This window comes from Dermacentor albipictus, chromosome 8 (assembly GCF_038994185.2).
Source record: "Dermacentor albipictus isolate Rhodes 1998 colony chromosome 8, USDA_Dalb.pri_finalv2, whole genome shotgun sequence".
Lineage (NCBI taxonomy): Eukaryota > Metazoa > Arthropoda > Arachnida > Ixodida > Ixodidae > Dermacentor > Dermacentor albipictus.
Window position 1 is genome coordinate 93,887,798 of NC_091828.1, and position 18,542 is coordinate 93,906,339.

Sequence of the window (18,542 nt, forward strand, 5' to 3'; positions counted from 1 at the left end):
CATTTATTTTCTTGATTTCAACTAAGATGGCATTAACTCGCGTTTGTTCCCTCACCCAGTCTTGCTCTCTTCGTATCCCTTAACGTTACACCCACCATTCTTTCCGTAGCTCGTTGCGTCGTCCTCAATTTATGTAGAACCCTTTCGTAAGCCTCCAGGTTTCTGCCCCGTAGGTGAGTACTGGTAGGGGACAGCTGTTTACACTTTTCTCTTGAGGGATGATGGCAACCTGCTGTTCATTATCTTAGAATGCCTGCCAAACGCACCCCAGCCCATTCTTATTCTTCTGGTTATTTCAGTCTCATGATCCGGATTCGCGGTCACTGCCTGCCCTAAGTAGATGTATACCCTTACCACTTCCAGTGCCTCGCTACTTATCGTAAACTGCTGTTCTCTTCTGAGACTGTTTAACATTACTTTACTTTTCTGCAGATTAATTTCTTTACCCACCCTTCTGCTATGCCTGTCCAGGTCAGTGAGCTTGCATTGCAATTGGTCCCCTGAGTTACTAAGCAAGACAATATCATCAGCGAATCGCAAGTTACTAACGTATTCTCCATTAACTCTTATCCCCAATTCTTCCCAATCCAGGTGTCTGAATACCTGATGTAAACTCGCTGTGAATAGCATTGGAGAGATCGTATCTCCCTGGCTGACGCCCTCCTTTATTTGGATTTTCTTGCTTACTTTATGGAGGACTGCGGTGGCTGTGGAGCCACTGTAGATATCTTTCAGTATTTTTACATACGGCTCGTCAACACGCTGATTCCGTAATGTCTGCATGGCGGCTGAGGTTTCGGCTGAATCAAACGTTTTCTCGTAATCAACGAAAGCTATATATAAGGGTTGGTTATATTCCGCACATTTCTTTATCACCTGACTGATAGCGTGAATATGGTCTATTGAGTTGCCTTTGCGAAATCCTGCCTGCTCGTTTGGTCGACAGAAGTCTAAGGTGTTCCTGATTCTATTTGCGATTACCTTAGTAAATACTTTGTAGGCAACGGGCAGTAAGCTGATCGGTCTATAATTTTTCAAGTCTTTGGCGTCCCCTTTCTTTGGCGTTCCTGTATGTGCTCCCAGAAAGAGCATAGTAGCGCACACTTAGCCGCTCGCGCCACTACTAGCCGAGCATTATCACGTGGTGTAAAATAATGCCACGTGATCCGCCGCGCTGTGGAGCAGACAACTTCTCGGAAGCGACGCCGAGTTCTCGGTACCTTCAGTGCCGTCATCCTCGCCATCCCCTGCTTCCATAACATGTACGCGTGACATCAGACAAATAACGTACACGCGTAACGTTAATGACATATATGACACGTCATATGTAAAAGTATCTGTGTAATTGAGCTATGATGCCGAACAAATCAAGAAAGACAACATAGCTTGCAAACTTAAGCTAACCACGTTTATTATTTGCATTAGAGCTGAGAACGAAATTGAAGCATATCCTGTCTATAGAGCCTACGAAACGTTTTTGCATGATCATCTCTTTCTGACCTAGTCAGGCTGAAATCGTGATACTCTAAATTTACAGCATTAGGAGTCAGAAGGTGCACTGTACGCAATCACCTTAACATAGCGGAACGTCCTGTATTCTTACCAAGCCAACTATCTGTCAACCATGCGTACGTTTCCCAATCAGCCACATGCACACACCTATGGAGAGCAGCACGACTTGGCAAGCGCCCGCAAAGCTGGTCGAATACTGCAACGACAGGATTAAATATCGGTTGCGTAAAACTCCGAAGATAGAAATAAGACGGCGCGATACAACCTCACATATGTTCTAACAGGACTGGTCCAATCGGCAGCGTCAACAAAACGGCAGCGTCAACTTCCTTTACGCCTAGCCAACTGACTGAGCATAAAATCGCAGGCAAATTCTGGTCCAGGAATTAACATGCAGCATTCGTACTTTTTTTCCCTCATATTTGATCACTCTCCTTGGAGGCACCTCTGCCAAGTTTCCCGGTATGTTCCATTATATTTTGTCATTTCCAGCTGTATTTCGTAGCCGAATGTTAGCGTAGGTGCGACCACCTACGACGCATGAGCGATACAACCACGCCCAACGCCATATTGTCTTTAAAAAATGCATTTCCGCTTCCTGTTTCAACACCGCTATAACAACAATCTTCCGCTGTGCTATTGCAGCAGACCATAGTTCACGATGCCGCCGTTGAGCTTCCGTTCTACAGTGGACAGCACTGAAAATGTTTATAGGTATTCCAAGGTCGAACCAATTAGGTCCCGAAGCTTCGGGAGAAAAGCGGTTCAAAACAAATTGTCATCGACAACAGTAAGGGTGGTTATGGGAGCGGCGATTGAAGCGCGACTATGTCAGGAGTGAACAAACATTGCGAAAGAAAAAAAAACGTTTGGTTATAGTAAAACAAGACACAGTTTGACTCGTTCAACGAAAATAAAATGCCTAATCGATTTTATATGCATGCGGCGACAAAAGGAAAGAACTCTATTTTACTTGATCATTACCAATAACTTTTCTCGGCGCCCACCATGAGTGGCCGATGAAGCCGCTATCACTTGCAAGGCACCCCGCAGGGGCGTCTGCGTCAGCAGGCGTTTGGTGTGTTGCGACACCACGGACCCGAGCACACGAGGGTTGGACCCTCCCGCGTGTAGTCGTGCGCGGCTTAGCCGTGTCCGGGGAAAGGGGGATCCTGGAGGTTGAGCCGATGCCGGGTGATCGGACCTTTAAGGCCCCCCGGCGGAGGCAACACACCTCTTTGGCCTCTGCTTCACGTAGACGGCACCCCCGGACTGACCCACCCGGGGGAAATCGGCAGCCGCCTTTTCCTGTCCCCCTCTTCAATCTTTTTCTTTCCTATCTTCTTTCTTTTACTGTCCTATCATCTCTTCTCTTCCGTCACTTCCTAATTTTTCTAGGCGGCTAGGGTTAACCTTGTGTATGTGCCCTCCCTTGTGTATGTTATATTAGGTTATAGCAGCAATGCACGGCTGGCGTCTGCAGCCTTACACGTTAAGTGCTACAGCGTCCCCCTGTTGGGCTCCATGGTGGGTGGCCGCCATTGCCGCCGAAAATGTCCGAAATATTATGGGAACACCTGCTTTTCCACGTCTGCTTGATCGTCACCCTCAAAAGAGGGGACGCACCGATGAAATTCTAAGCCTATTCAAACCAAAAGAAATTTTCCCCCGATTCCAAGTCGTTCACAGCGAAAAAACAGAAAAACCAGCTAGAACCGTATCTCCTTTCCTTGTTGCTAAGGGCTTGACTGATGCACTTGGCCCAGGCTATAAGGTCACCAAAATGTCGAGCGGGGATCTCCTCCTTGAAATCCATGATAAAGAACAGCACAGCAAACTAAATAAACTTGTGGCATTTGGAGATATACCTGTTACCGTTTCACCCCATCGGTCTATGAACACAGCACGCGGTGTAGTATCTGATGCAGATCTCATTGACTTGTCCGAAACAGAGCTGTTGGAAGGCTGGAAAGAGCAAAATGTAATTAACGTACAAAGAATCATTATCCGAAGAGAAAATAAAGAAATTCCTACAAAGCACCTGATCCTCACCTTTGCCACTTGCGATCTGCCACAAACAATAGAAACTGGATACACGAAGATAGCTGTCAGACCATACATCCCAAATCCAAGAAGATGCTTTCAATGTCAGAGATTTGGCCACGGCTCGCAGAGCTGCCGTGGTAAACTTACATGTGCGAAATGTGGAGCCCAAGGCCACGCCTCAGATAAATGCGAAGCAACACCTCACTGTGTAAACTGTGAAGGTGAACATCCAGCATACTCCCGATCTTGTCCCAACTGGAAAAAAGAAAAAGAAATAATCACCTTAAAAGTACATGAAAATATCTCCTTCAAGGAAGCACGAAAAAGGTGCTCCCCATTCCACACCAAAACGTACGCCGATGCGACGCGTCAGGGGGCAGCGCCGCACCGGCCTGCGCCACCTGCCCGGCCCGCGCACACCGAGTCGTTGGCTGTGGCATCCCCCGCCCCCGAGGTGGAAGCAGTTAAACCTGCGCCACCTACCAAGACACAGAGGCCGGCTACCCCGGGTACGTCGGGCCTCAAGACCACGCCTCGCCAGGCGAGGTCTGACAAACAAACGAGAAGCCCGCACGCGCGGGCGTCCAGTGCCTCCCAGGAGGCAATGGACACAACACCGGCACGTTTGGTGCCGAAACACCGGCATGGCTCTCTCGAGCTCGCCAAAACAAACAAAAAACCCATAACAGGGCCAGACGACGGTCCTGTTACCTAAAGTACACCACTACACACCTGAACACAGAACATTTCTCATCCTCACAAAATGGCAGTACAAATTATTGATTGGAATGCCCGTGGCATTCTAAACAACTTAGATGATATCAAAGAAATAATACAAGAATTTAATCCTAGGCTGTTCTGCGTTCAGGAAACACACTTGAAAACGTCAAATACAAATTTCTTAACACATCACACATTATTCCGGAAAGATCGCGATGATGGCCATGCCGCGTCTGGTGGCGTGGCTATTATAGCCCAGAAGTCAGTTGCTTGCCAACACCTCCACCTTCAAACTAATTTTGAGGCAGTAGCGGTTAGGGCGATTCTTTTCGACAGGTTGGTCACGGTCTCTTCCCTCTACATACCACCCGAACATCGCTTGCAACTAAGGGATCTTGAAACACTAGTCAATCAGCTTCCGGAACCATTCATTTTAACAGGTGATGTGAACGCACATAATACGCTATGGGGCGACTCGCGCTGTGATGCAAGAGGGCGTACTATAGAAGACTTTCTTTTATGTACCGGTGCAGTTCTTCTCAATAAAAAAGAACCCACGTTTTATAGCACCACACATAGGTCATACTCATCAATAGACCTAACCATAACCTCTCCATCTATAATGACGTACCTTGATTGGAAGGTCCTAAAAAACCCTTACGGAAGTGACCACTTCCCTATTCTTTTAACTTTAACAAAACAAGCTGATCCCGCTCCACAGATTCCCAGATGGAAAATCGACTCATCGGATTGGAAAATGTTTCAAGAGATCACATATTTACAGTACGATGATTTGAGTTCTTTAAACATAGATGATGCTGTGGCATATTTAACAGGTTTTATTTTTGACGCCGCTGAAAAATGCGTAAAACAAACTAACGGACTTGCCAATAAGCGTCGTTTGCCTTGGTGGAATGACGCATGCAAAGAGGCACGGAAAAAACAAAATAAAGCTTGGAGCCTGCTTCGTGACTCTCCAACTACGGAGAACCTCATTAATTTCAAGAAGGCGAAATCACAGGGCAGAAGAACGCGACGAGGTGCTAAGCGAGAAAGCTGGGAAAGATATATACGTAGTATCAACTCTTACAAAGATGAGGGTAAGGTATGGATCAGGGTGAACAGATTAATGGGCAGGGAAGCACAACCGCTTCCTTTAGTAAACGCTCAAGGCAACACCATGAAAGATCAGGCAGACTTCTTGGGTACGCATTTTGAAAATATTTCTAGTGCATCACACTATTCGCCCACTTTCCTAAAGTTCAAGGACCGCATAGAGCGAGAGCGCCTTGAACGAAAATGCGCAGCAGATGAACCTTACAACTGTCCCTTTATTCTCGCTGAACTGAAGGCTGCTCTCATTTCCTGCAGCAACTCAGCACCAGGTAGTGACCGCATAATGTATGCAATGATCAAGAATATGCATCCAGAAACATTGAACACACTTCTGTCCCTCTACAACGCCATGTGGGTATCTGGGCATATTCCATCCTCATGGAAAGAAGCGATTGTCATCCCAATTCATAATCAAGGCAAAGACCCCGCATTAGCCAGTAGCTATAGGCCAATAGCACTAACAAGCTGCATGTGTAAGTTATATGAAAAAATGGTAAATCGGCGTCTAATCTATTTCCTGGAAAGCAACCGTCTACTTGATCCCCTTCAGTGTGGTTTCAGGGAGGGTAGGTCAACAATAGACCACCTAGTGCGCATTGAGGCAAATATTAGGGAGGCTTATATACGCAAACAATTTTTTCTCTCTGTATTTCTGGACTTGGAGAAAGCCTATGACACAACATGGCGATTTGGAATCCTCCGAGACCTCTCTGCGATGGGCATACGCGGCAACATGCTAAATATGATAGAAAACTACTTGACTAACCGCACGTTCCGTGTTAGAGTGGGCACTGCCCTGTCCAGGCTATTCACTCAAGAGACTGGTGTGCCACAAGGAGGCGTGCTTAGCTGCACCCTCTTCATTGTGAAAATGAATTCCCTCCACAAAGTCATTCCATCCTCAATGTTTTATTCAATATATGTAGACGATGTGCAATTAGGATTTAAGTCTTGTAATCTTGCTGTCTGCGAGCGCCAAGTCCAACTCGGACTGAACAAGGTCTCACAATGGGCAAATGAAAATGGCTTCAAGCTAAACCCCCTCAAAAGCTCCTGTGTACTTTTTTCTAGAAAGAGAGGTTTGATACAAGATCCTAATATTATGCTGCATGGACAACGCATACCACTCAACACTGAACATAAATTTTTAGGCATAATACTCGACTCAAAACTAACCTTCATTCCCCATATCAAGTATTTGAAAGCTAAATGCCTTAAAACAATGAACATCCTGAAAATACTGTAACGTACAACATGGGGAAGCGACAGGAAATGCCTCATGAACCTCTACCGGAGCCTTGTACGATCGCGGTTAGACTACGGTGCGGTTGTGTATCACTCAGCTACACCCAGTGCTCTGAAGATGCTGGACCCTGTGCATCATCTTGGTATCCGCCTCGCCACCGGCGCCTTTAGGACGAGTCCGATTCAAAGCCTCTATGTCGAATCAGATGAATGGTCGCTCGATCTGCAGCGGTCATATTCTACATTTAATTATTTTCTGAAAGTACATGCTAACAAAAACCATCCTTGTCATCCCACCATAAACGATATGACCTCTGCAACACTCTTTCATAACAAACCTTCAGCCAGAGAGCCATTCTCGATCCGTGTGACAAAGCTGAGCGAGGAGATGGATGTTCCTGTCCGTGAAAATATTCTAATGGCTTCTGCCAAGCCGTTTCCACCGTGGTTGTGGCGAATCATTGACTGTGACACGTCATTTGTGGAGGTAACGAAGCACGCTCCAGAGGCCCACATTCATATGCATTTTCTGGAATTACAATTTAAATACCCTTGTCCAGAGTATTACACAGATGCGTCTAAATCACATGCTGACGTGTCATACGCGGCCGTCGGCCCATCCTTTTCCGAGTCCGATGTCCTGCACCCTCAAACAAGCATCTTTACAGCAGAGGCTTATGCACTGTGGTCGGCTGCGAAACACATTAAACAGTTAAAATTACATAAGGCGGTCATATACACAGACTCATTAAGCGTTGTGAAAACATTGATGTCATGCTTCAACCACAGAAATCCAGTAATTGCAGATCTTTTCTCTCTCCTCTGTACTATTTATTCCTCTGGCCAACACGTAACGATATGCTGGGTGCCTGGACACAGAGGTATTGAAGGTAACGTCCTGGCAGACCGAATCGCTACCTCCTTAGACACAAAAGCTTCCAACATGTCCGCAGCCGTTCCGGTCTCAGACCTAAAGCCATACTTACGGAAAAAACTCAGAACCTACTGGCAGCATAAATGGGACTCTGAAACCCATAATAAACTCCACACAGTTAAGCCACATTTAGGATACTGGCCATCACTGACCAAGTCCAGACGAAGTGACGCCCTGTTCTGTCGTCTCAGAATAGGGCACACTTACGGTACACATAACTTTCTGTTGAGTGGCGGTGAACGTCCAATATGTAGTAGATGCGGGGAGACACTCAGTGTTCAGCATGTCTTCCTAGAATGCCGCGAAACACTAGTCGAGAGGAAAAAACACTTCCCTTTAACATACAGTCAGTGTATACCACTTCACCTGGCACTGTTTCTAGGCAGAGAACCACTATTTCACATGCAATCTACCATAGCCTATTTAAACGACGTTGACACGCTGCACGTTTTCTGTGCAAGAAATTCGTAACACGGCCTCTTGCGAGAAGCCACTGTTGCGATGTGAACCTTTGCTCTAGCACATGCCTCCAGGCCCTTGTACTCAAGGGATCAGCGGAGGCTGTTGTGCTATTCGTCAACAACAATCACCTTTCCATTTTTATTCATGTAACACTATTACACCATTCTTGTACATCCTATACTTATAGCATACCTTACTTCAGCCATTCTCATACTTTTATTCCTTGTGTATTTTATGCAACTTATAGCTCCTAGTTTTAGGCCTCTCTACAGCCACATCACATCAGCCATTAGTTCATTCAGTACTCGTCATCACTGCCTTGGCGCTCTTTGGCCACACTTGGCCCTTGCGCCAATAAACACTACATATCATCATCATCACTTGCAAGGCAATGTAGCTCTTGAAGCCTGCAGAAAGGCGCGCTCGTGAAGTTTACCAGTTACACTACGCCTCCATAACACCTTGTGTTGTTTTGCTCCTCAACGTTTGTCTGAATTTGATAGCGCGGGTTGCTTTATCGTTTCTTAACCTGTTCAGTCAAATCTAGTGAGTAATGACTCGGAGATAATTTCATACTTTAGCTGCTTTCGTGGGGCTCCGCGGGCCGGCCTCCTCGGCGTCCGACGATGGGAACAGCACTCTAAACCCAAAGCTTTCGGCGGCCTCCAAAAAAAAAAAAAGGATATTCTGCGCAGGGGTGCGATTTCGCGAGCCCTACAGCTGGCTGTTTGCTGCAACACTTCGCGCTGAAAGCTCGAATCGCCCATGAAGTCGAATGGCGGGGCATTTTAACATACAGCTCCAATGGTAGGCCAACAAAACAAATTTCGCGCCTTTCGGAACAAAATGACGCTAAGCAGGATGCGTTGTTGGGCAAGTTGGTTCATTGTAATTGGGAACATTGGTTGCGCTTTCGTTTTCAGGTATGTTGACGATTTTCTTGTACTGCTGAAAGTACGAAATGATTTTATGTATGACGATGCTATTGCAGACATTTTAAATCTCTTTGAGAATAATGCCTTAGGTCTAACCTTTACACATGAGCTCCCTGTCAATAACACTCTGCAGTTCCTTGACCTCAAACTTACGTTTGGAAAAGAGCACGTTTGTAGCTGTTTCTGCCCTCGCACACAAAAACAACTATTACCATATGATTCAGCTCACTCTAAAATAACAAAAAGGGCCATTGCTAAACAAATTATTGAGCAATCTTTGAAGAAGTCATGTACGCATGTCATGCAGGCTAGCTTCGACATGCAAATTTCCAGGCTGAAAGAGGCTGGCTTTCCTGATGTGGTTTTGCTGGCAGTGAATGAAACGCTACAAAAGAGGCTAAAAGCACCCCAAAAAGTAAACTCTGATGTTGTCAACAAAGCTTCAAAGCCAGTTGTTATCCCATGTGTTCACAGAACAGCACATAATTTGAAGAAGATAGCAACCAAGCATGGTGTCCCACTCGTTTTCTGGGCTCCCTGCAAGCTGAGTCACCTTTGCGCCCGCATTGGGAGACATCATGCCAGAAAGAAGCAAGGTGGCTGCGGCATGAAACACAAGAACACCTATTTAGATTGCCAGGTTGGCGTTGTATATCAGATTCCCCTGACATGCGGCAAAACCTACATAGGCCAGACGGGCCGTTGTATAAACGTGCGAATCCGAGAACACGAAGGATCAATTATTAACTGGGAGCAACGTCATTTACCGATGCATTGCTTAGACCACAAATGCAGGCCTCTGCTCGACCAAGTTAAGATCCTGCGCAAGTGCCATAATGACAAAGCACGAGAACTTCTTGAATCATATTACATAAAAAAGAAGGGACAAGCATGCATCAGTGACACATCGGTCATGCTCTACAATAGGGAGGCACGTTTCTTAGATAGTATGTTTAGGTAAGCCACGCCATTGGTTTTTTCTGATTATGCTGCTGATACCCTGAAGCGCCTGCGCTGGCATTGTGTGATATATAAGTGTTTTTTTTTCTCGAATAAACCTCAGTTGTTAGTTTGCGCCTGTCCTGTCTTCTTTCATGTGATTGTCTAGTAAGCGCAACCAATGTTCCCAATTAAAATGACGCTAGTTGTCTTTGACAGATATAGCGTCACATTATTCTTTTTTCCGCCAGACGTGTTTCCTCGTCACACAGACGGCGTTAAGCTCCATGACCCGCCGCTGAACCGCCACGTATTTAACGTATGGGCTTTTATGGAAACTTCGCTACCAGGTATATTTACCTTGGATATTCTGTGCACTCTTGAAAAAATTTAGACCCTTTGGGGCTTATCTTGTCCCACAGCAATAATCGTCATCCGTCTTGACCCTAATTCCTTGCTTTAACGCTGCGAGCCCGGTACTTTCAAGTCACGAATAGCTTGCGCGTTATCAGCGTGACGCAGCATTCTCGGCGTGAAAGTAGCAAGCGCCGAGTTTTTAAGAAAGGAAACGCAAGCAAGTAAGATGACGATTATCGCTGTGGGACAAGATAATTAGGCCCCAAAATGTGCAAAGAGTGGTGTCCCTGTATGCGCTGCCAAAGGAAACAAGGTTGCGCTTACCCTTTCCTTTCGCCGATCACAGCGCTACTGCCAGGGCAATATTACGCGGTCTAAAATGCCTTCAAATGTACGGCCACGTTGAAGAGAAGCAACTTCAATAACGCGATGCCCACTTTTCCTTACCTTCAGCGCAATCAACATCGCAATCCGCTGCTTCACGAGCACACGCGACATGAATTACGTGCATGCCACGACTCTGCATGCATGACATGCGTAACACGAATTACACGCGTCATTCGCGTGATGACTACATGACATGCCCGACATACATGACATGTCATACCTAGGGCTAAAGCTAGCAATGCATCACGTATGAACGGCGTGCTTTTCAAATATGGTGATGAAAACGGCATGCCATGCTATTCACGTCGTCATTTTCCAAGTCATGACATGCATGTCGTTTATGTTAGCACATTCATGTCACACTATACATGCAGTCATGTATGACGTCAAAGCACGTCATGTTATGTGTGCATGTCAAATCTATATTGATACACTAGTAAATAAGTTATCGCAATGTCAACAAGACATCACGTATGTCAACAAGACCTTCAACAAGACATCGCGCGTGTAATCTCAATACTTTCATTAATTGTAGGGTTTTACGTGCGTTCTTACTTTACGTTTTTTTTTTCCTTGACGTGCGAAAACCACTTTCTGATCATGAGGCACGCCGTAGTCGGGGACTCTGGAAATTTGAAGTACCTGGGGTTCTTTAACGTGCACCTAAACTTAGGAACACGGGTGTTTCCGCATTTCGCCCCCCATCGATATGCGGCCGCCGCGGCCGGGATTCGATCCCGCGACCCCATGCTTAGCAGCCCAACACCACAGCCACTAAGCAACCACGGCGGGTTCACTACTTTCTCAAGCTCCAGCTTTCTTTTAAGGCGAAAGCCTTTCTATGCTCATGGTGAAGTTTGGATCAGCAGACCTGACCGCCGGAGTGTACGCCGAACCGTCATCACCGATATGAAGGCGGAGAAAAGACAGATTAAAGAACGAAAAATTACTGATAGTTACAGTTAGTGAATGATAACGTTATAATAGAGATTGCTAGAGGTTAATAATCACTAGTAATGACTCATAATAACTAATAATGACTTGTAATGACTACTGGTGACTCCGAAATTACCTATATGTCCAACGATGGCTAGTAATGGCAATTGATTAGAAATTAATATAAATAACTAGTAATTAGTAGTTATGAGTAAATGACTACTAATGACTACGAAATTACCAATATGACTAACGACGGCTTGTAATGACCACAATTAATTATTACAAAGACTAAAAATTCTTACTAGAGAGCAGTAATGACTAATAATGACTATGAAACGACCAATACGTCTAACGGCAACTTGTAACGACTACAATCGATTAGAAATAACTAAAAATGCTTTGTAATAACCAGTAATTACTAATAATGCTTAAATTACTACGAAATTGTCAATATGTCTAACGACGAAGTATAACGACTAGAATTGATCACAATTGACTAAAAATACTTACTAATGAGCAGTAATGGCTATTAATGACTGAAATGACTTGTACTTACTAGTAATGGCTAAGAAATGACCGCTATGTCTAACGACGACTTGTAACAACTACAATTACTTAGCAATGACTAAAATGCTTAGTAGAAAAGAAGAGAAAGAAAAGAGCCACAGAGAAAGCCGCGAATGATAAGAGGAGGAAGAGTAGGCTTTCGCCGTTCATCTCTTAAGAGAGATCCTAAGAGACCCTGTAATTTCTTGTGCTGAAGTTGTACACTCACATTCTCGCATTGTTGCTCCTTGCTTTAAACAACATTTTGGTGTAATCCTAAAGCTGCAGGTTTTACTACGCCGCGCACAATACAGACGCGAACATTTCTGCAACGAAATTGCTCTTTATTGGAAACAAAGTGGACACAATAACATCAAGCTTTAGGAATTAGATGAGCAATGAAGTGATGATGACCAAAACTATCACTCTACTGAAGATATTGGAGGAATATTCGCTAAACCTCACATCAAACGCCGTTCTCGCAGGAACGACCGCAAATGATGAAACACCAAACTCGTAAAAATGAACGTAGCATTCTTGCTAAAACAGGTAGAGTACACAGGCACAACGCCCATCGAAAGTTCTCAGCACTTATGGAATTCAGCAAATAGCGTCCTTCACTGGAGAACGTATGTAGCTACGGGTGCAGATCATGTGGCAACCACAAGTGCCTGCAGATCCGGCGGCAACGTTCAGTCAAACGCTACGTCGTCCAGCTGCAGGTAGCGCCTCACGTGACACCAGCACTCGCTGTTGAGGTCGTCGAGCTGCGCGCGTCCGTCTTCGCGCGGCTGACACGTGACCCGCTGCTTGACGACACCGGCCAGTCGCATGAATTCGTGCAGACCTTCGATGCTGCGAAACTCTCGCCGCACCATGAGAGCTGCCTCGTCCTCGCCTATGGACAGCACTTCCGCAAGCTCGGCCACCAGCGCCGGATGACGGGACACTCGGTCCAGACCGGCGGCACAGAGCCTGCATTCGGGAGGGCAACGGGATTCAATTTGGCCTCTTCGGCTGTGTTCGCACCCCGTTAATATAATCATTCTGATCACAATATAACGGTGTTTCTGAAGAGCCAACAGAGATAGTTTAGGAGGCGAAACGCACCACTTTAAAAGATGAGGATCCACCCACTTTCTCCGGTCAATTATTTTTGTTGCGATATTGCGACTGCAGTTACATGGGCACTCCAGGGGCATTTTTCTGAGACGATTTCCAGGACTTCATTACATATATTTTTTTTCAGGGATGCAATTTACTGACACGTTATGCGTGATGTGGGCATCACGCAAAAGGTGAGCCCTGTCCCATAAATATGTCAACTTTCTGGTGGGACGTGTCATTTCTTTTTTCATGGCACTCGGCTAACTTCCAGCCCGGCTTTAAAAATAGCCTTATAAACCACTAGAGCACTTCCACATGTATCTTCTGAGAAAGTTCTAATTAGCCTACGCACTTCACATAGGTGTAGGTTAATCTAATAGGAGGGGGGGGGGGGGGGTCGAAGTACGCCATGTCCCCACCTCCCACTTTTGACAGTGGCAGTTTTGGCTGCACAACAGCAAGTCCAACAAAACAGCTGAAACCATGTCTAACGTAACCATCTTTTGATAATTTACCGGTCTGAAATAAACATTGTTGCCATTTTAGCCATTATGTCACTAGAATGAGCAAGCTTTTTTTTTTTGCGGCAGATCTTTCTATTTAGGGACCGGCGACATTTTAGTAAATTTATTAAAAATTTGCGACATTTTTGCGGCACCGAAGGTAGGAAATTTGCTTCAGAAATGTCATTGAAGAACAACATCTAAGCGTCCGTGACTTGCTGCACGACGCCTACGCTTCGTGCATGATGAAACAACGGTTATATTCACTGTGGTAGTCTTCACGTTGTTTTGGTTCAGAATACAGTAGTCATCACTAACTTCACATTGCGCTCACAAAAATGTGTGTTGCTTTGATTGTTTACATAACCGATTTGAATTTGTGTGAACACTGTGGATTCTCTGGTATCACTAATTGCAGTCGATTGGTGCACGTTCGCAAGCGCAGGAGTAATTTAGTTGGTCAAAACCAACTGCAACAAGTTTGCCGTTCATATTTAAACGCAGCAGGTGAATAGCATTGATTGGCTGCACAGAAAGGCGTAGATATCGGAGCACCTCAGCTGTTTAACGTAATGTGACAAAATAAATTCCTTTTCTCATGGCTTTCGGCCCAATGAATACTTCCAGGCGGCTTTCAGGCCGATCAAGGTTGGAAGCGTACTATTTACCCTGTATAAAGCCCAGGTAATTGTCATCGTCGTCTAAAAAAGCGGACGCGTTCCGCAGAATTTAGTTATGCCACAAACGCTGATTAGCAAGAAGGAAATGATGGATAATGAAGACTAAGTGCTTTTTTCTGCTTTAAAAGCTAGGTTATTTGTGTTCTCCTGAATCGTGTTCTGTTTGCGACCTTACAATTTCAAGGCAAAGGCAGAATTTAAGCTGTCATCATAAGTTATCAAAATATATTAGCGATGTGAGAGCCCTCTACGCCCTGCTGTTAGATTTGATCGCTCTTTTATCGTCGCCTACACACGCAGTAGACAAGCATGAAACTATCAGGTAAATTATTCAGGTCACGTTACCCCATAAACGAGCGCGTTTCAAAACGCTCATGTTTGTCAAAATTCACTCGACAGCCTTACCGAGAATTTTTGCAACATTTCTGTCCTGCTTTTTCTTAGGTGGTCAGTATTTCTTTCACAAAATAAGAACACGTAAGTGTCTAACAATATGCACAAGACCAGTAGGGGATCCATGCCAAATGAGGCATACAAGATAGCGAAAGCACGGCGTTAGACATCACGTACATCAAACATTTGGATACATCAATCATTTGGATATCCACTAAGGAAAACCAACTCAGGCTTTGCAAGAGACCTCAAATATTCAATATGTACATTAAGTAAGCAAAATATCCTCATCATTTTCTTAAATAATTTCCTAGTCATATAGACGTCTAATAGATAACGTTTAAATGATCGCTCAAAATCCTTACCTAACGCGATATTAGTGGTGTTCCGTACGAGAGCGCCACAAAATTCTAGCGCCCTTTCATTTTAACTATTTCGCCATATAGGTAACTTAAGCGATTATTCTTTCAGACCTTGTGTTTCTTTAGAGTGTAGCGAAGACACATTCTACACAGGGTAATGTAATTCATATTCATGGTGAATTATACGTACTCATTGTAACTAAAGCGCAAAGACGACGGGGACACGTGAACTTAAAGTAATTCTACTTGTAGTGAGTAGACAGATTGATAGTCAAAATGTGGGGAGACTAAATTTTAAATTACACGTCTGCTCGAGACTGTGTATCTCGAACGCATCAAAATCATAAGAGCTTTTCAGTAGTCGAATTAATAGCGGCAAGTATGTGGTATACGTATTGTTCCAGGAATTAATAGAGACTTCAGCGACACGGTTAAAAAAATATGGCAACACTGTCTGTAAAATTTCTTCATATATATCTGGTAATCAGATCTCTCAATCAAAAAGATAAATATCGATGACATATTTGCAGCGTATTTTACTACAGCAGTAACCCGCATGTATATGGCCATCGCAGGCCAATCATCTGCTGCCGACGGTACAGCTTCTATTCCGGCTCCGGCTGAGCGCGACCCCTTGTCAAGACAAGTAGGTTCGAGCATCTCGGAGCACCGCATTGCGACGGACCGCAACCAATGTGATCGACCCCACTTTGTGATACAGACGGTGGTTCAGTGTGTGAGATCGCCTGCCCCGTTTTTTCAACTGCGTCAAGATAATTCGTCGGCACGAACTGCGACCACAGCGTAACAGTCAGCGCCGACACCCAGTGAAGTGGTTGCGTACTGGGACAGTCATATTAGGACGACTACTTCCATTCCGACGTCTTGTTTGCAACGGTCTTCCACGACCAGCGCGCCTTCACAACCGTCTGAGCTATCGTCAGCAGTGTAGCCCAGTGGAATGAGGAGAAAGAGATGCATTCAGGCCAGGCTGCTCGCTTGTCGGGGCTGGAGACGATGATTGCACAAACCAGGCGTTCTCGCGTCTGTCTATATATATATATATATATATATATATATATATATATATATAATGTAGCACCATAGCCCTAGCACACGAGCAGCCTAGCCTGAATGCATCTCCTTCTCCTCATTCTACTGGGCTACACTGCTGATGATAGCTCGGACGGTTGTGAAGGCGCGCTGATCGTCGAAGACCGTTGCATACAAGACGTCGGAATGGAAGTAGTCGTCCTAATATACCCAAGGGCTCCTGGAGGTCAGAGATGCCAAAGTCGACCGCTGGGCAGATATCTTCACATTCTAATATAGTATGCTCCATCGTTTCCTTTGCTTTATCGAAGCAAGCACATGCTTCTTCTTTCTTAGATGTTGCTTGATAAGTGCGTTTTTTAGGGCATCCTCTCCCTTCCAAAAGTTCTTTCCTTCGAGTTATCATAAATTGTTTCTTTCCTGATTTCGTTTTTTTTCTTTCCTTTTGAGTAGTTACTCTTAGCAAGTTTCTTTTCCATTGCTGCAATCCGCGAGGTTATCTCGACCGCTCTGACTTTCCGCTTGACCTTCTTTGTTGCGATATTGCTCACCATCATCATCATCATCAGCCTGGTTACGCCCACTGCAGGGCAAAGGTCTCTCCCATACTTCTCCAAATACCCCGGTCATGTGCTAATTGTGGCCATGTTGTCCCTGCAAACTTGTTAATCTCATCCACCTACCTAACTTTCTGCCGCCCCCTGCTACGCCTCCCTTCCCTTGGGATCCAGTCCGTAACCCTTAATGACCATCGGTTATCTTCCCTCCTCATTACATGTCCTGCCTATGTCCATTTCTTTTTCTTGATTTCAACTAAGATGTCATTAACTCGCGTTTGTTCCCTCACCCAATCTGCTCTTTTCTTATCCCTTAACGTCACACCTATCATTCTTCTTCCCATAGCTCGTTGCGTCGTCCTCAATTTGAGTAGAACCCTTTTCGTAAGCCTCCAGGTTTCTGCCCCGTAGGTGAATACTGGTAAGACACAGCTATTATACACTTTTCTCTTGAGGGATAATGGCAACCTGCTGTTCATGATCTGAGAATGCCTCCCAAATGCACCCCAGCCCATTCTTATTCTTCTGCTCACCATACAGGTGAGCAACACACAGGTGAGCCCTCGGTAACAGCGCCATCGAGGGGTGGCCGGGCGCGCGGCGCATTTCTTTTTCTGCGGAGCTCGCAGGACGGTATCGCCAGAGCAAAACCTGCAACGCGCAATCACGGAGGCAGTGAATCAGCCCACTAACTTACGTATCCGCTGACCATGGCTCTGAGTGGCACTGGCTAACACTCCCACGGCTTGATCTAGGTAACATGAATACCTAGGTTAGTGGACGGATTGATAGCCGCCTCCATGGCACAATTGGCAGGTGCAACGCACCTGTAATGCGGAGGTCGTGGGTTGCGCTCCCGGCGAACGGCAAGTTATCTGTTCGTCCACTTTCAGTACCCTTTTCTTTGTTATGGTGTACATTTCAATTTTAACCACAGCTCATTTCTCTTATACTTCCTTGGGTACGTTGTCACTGGGCTTTATATAGTAATATCTAACAAATATCGAGTCCCTCGGTGTTTCCCTTCTGACCTATATATATATATATATATATATATATATATATATATATATATATATGTGTGTGTGTGTGTGTGTGTGTGTGTGTGTGTGTATGTGTGTGTGTGTGTGTGTTTTTGTGTGGAGCGAGAGAGAGCAACGGGGCTTCCCCCCACTCGGAAAATACACTTCGCCCGCAAAATGGCCCCCTTTTTCTCTGCAAGTATGCCGTAATATCACTACCTACTTTGGTTCTGTCCAGTCAGCAGGGAAACGTGGTGAGCGTTTCACATAGTGTCCCTTAATGGGGGAAAACAATGGTTTGGGAAGTTTGTAATCCGTAACTCACACACACACACTTTCTTCCGCGCCAACTCTTATATTCCCAATATTTCTACTAAATACAAAGTTGGTGGTTTATTTAGTTCGCTAGGGTAACCACGAAAACTCCCTTATAACATTTTCGAGCGCTTCTACTCGCTTCGAACAGTTCCGAAGCGAAAAAAGGACAGCTACGTCGGCAGTGTTTACCTCAAGTTCGCCGCAAAGAGCAGATACACTTATCATTTATCATTTATTTTTCATTAAGGACCCCTGTCGGGGTATTACATAGGGGGGGGGGGGTACAAAATTAAGGATAGAAAAAAAGATATGGTTACAATTTCTTATAAAACTCAGCCTGGGGATTCTCATGAAAACAAACAAACAAAAAAAGCCAAGAGGCACACTGAACAGAATGCAAAAGCAAATC

At 45.1% G+C, this 18,542-nt stretch overlaps 1 protein-coding gene across 1 annotated transcript in view; it reads right to left on the reverse strand.

Moving 5' to 3' along the window:
- Positions 1-12,570: 12,570 nt before the first annotated feature.
- The window catches only part of LOC139048504 (uncharacterized), a 30,352-nt gene continuing 24,380 nt past the window's right edge, over positions 12,571-18,542 (reverse strand). The window contains exon 3 of the mRNA XM_070522905.1: positions 12,571-13,113. Within this exon, the coding sequence (XP_070379006.1) occupies positions 12,831-13,113 (283 nt within the window). The 3' untranslated portion in view covers positions 12,571-12,830. The remainder of the gene's footprint in view (positions 13,114-18,542) is intronic.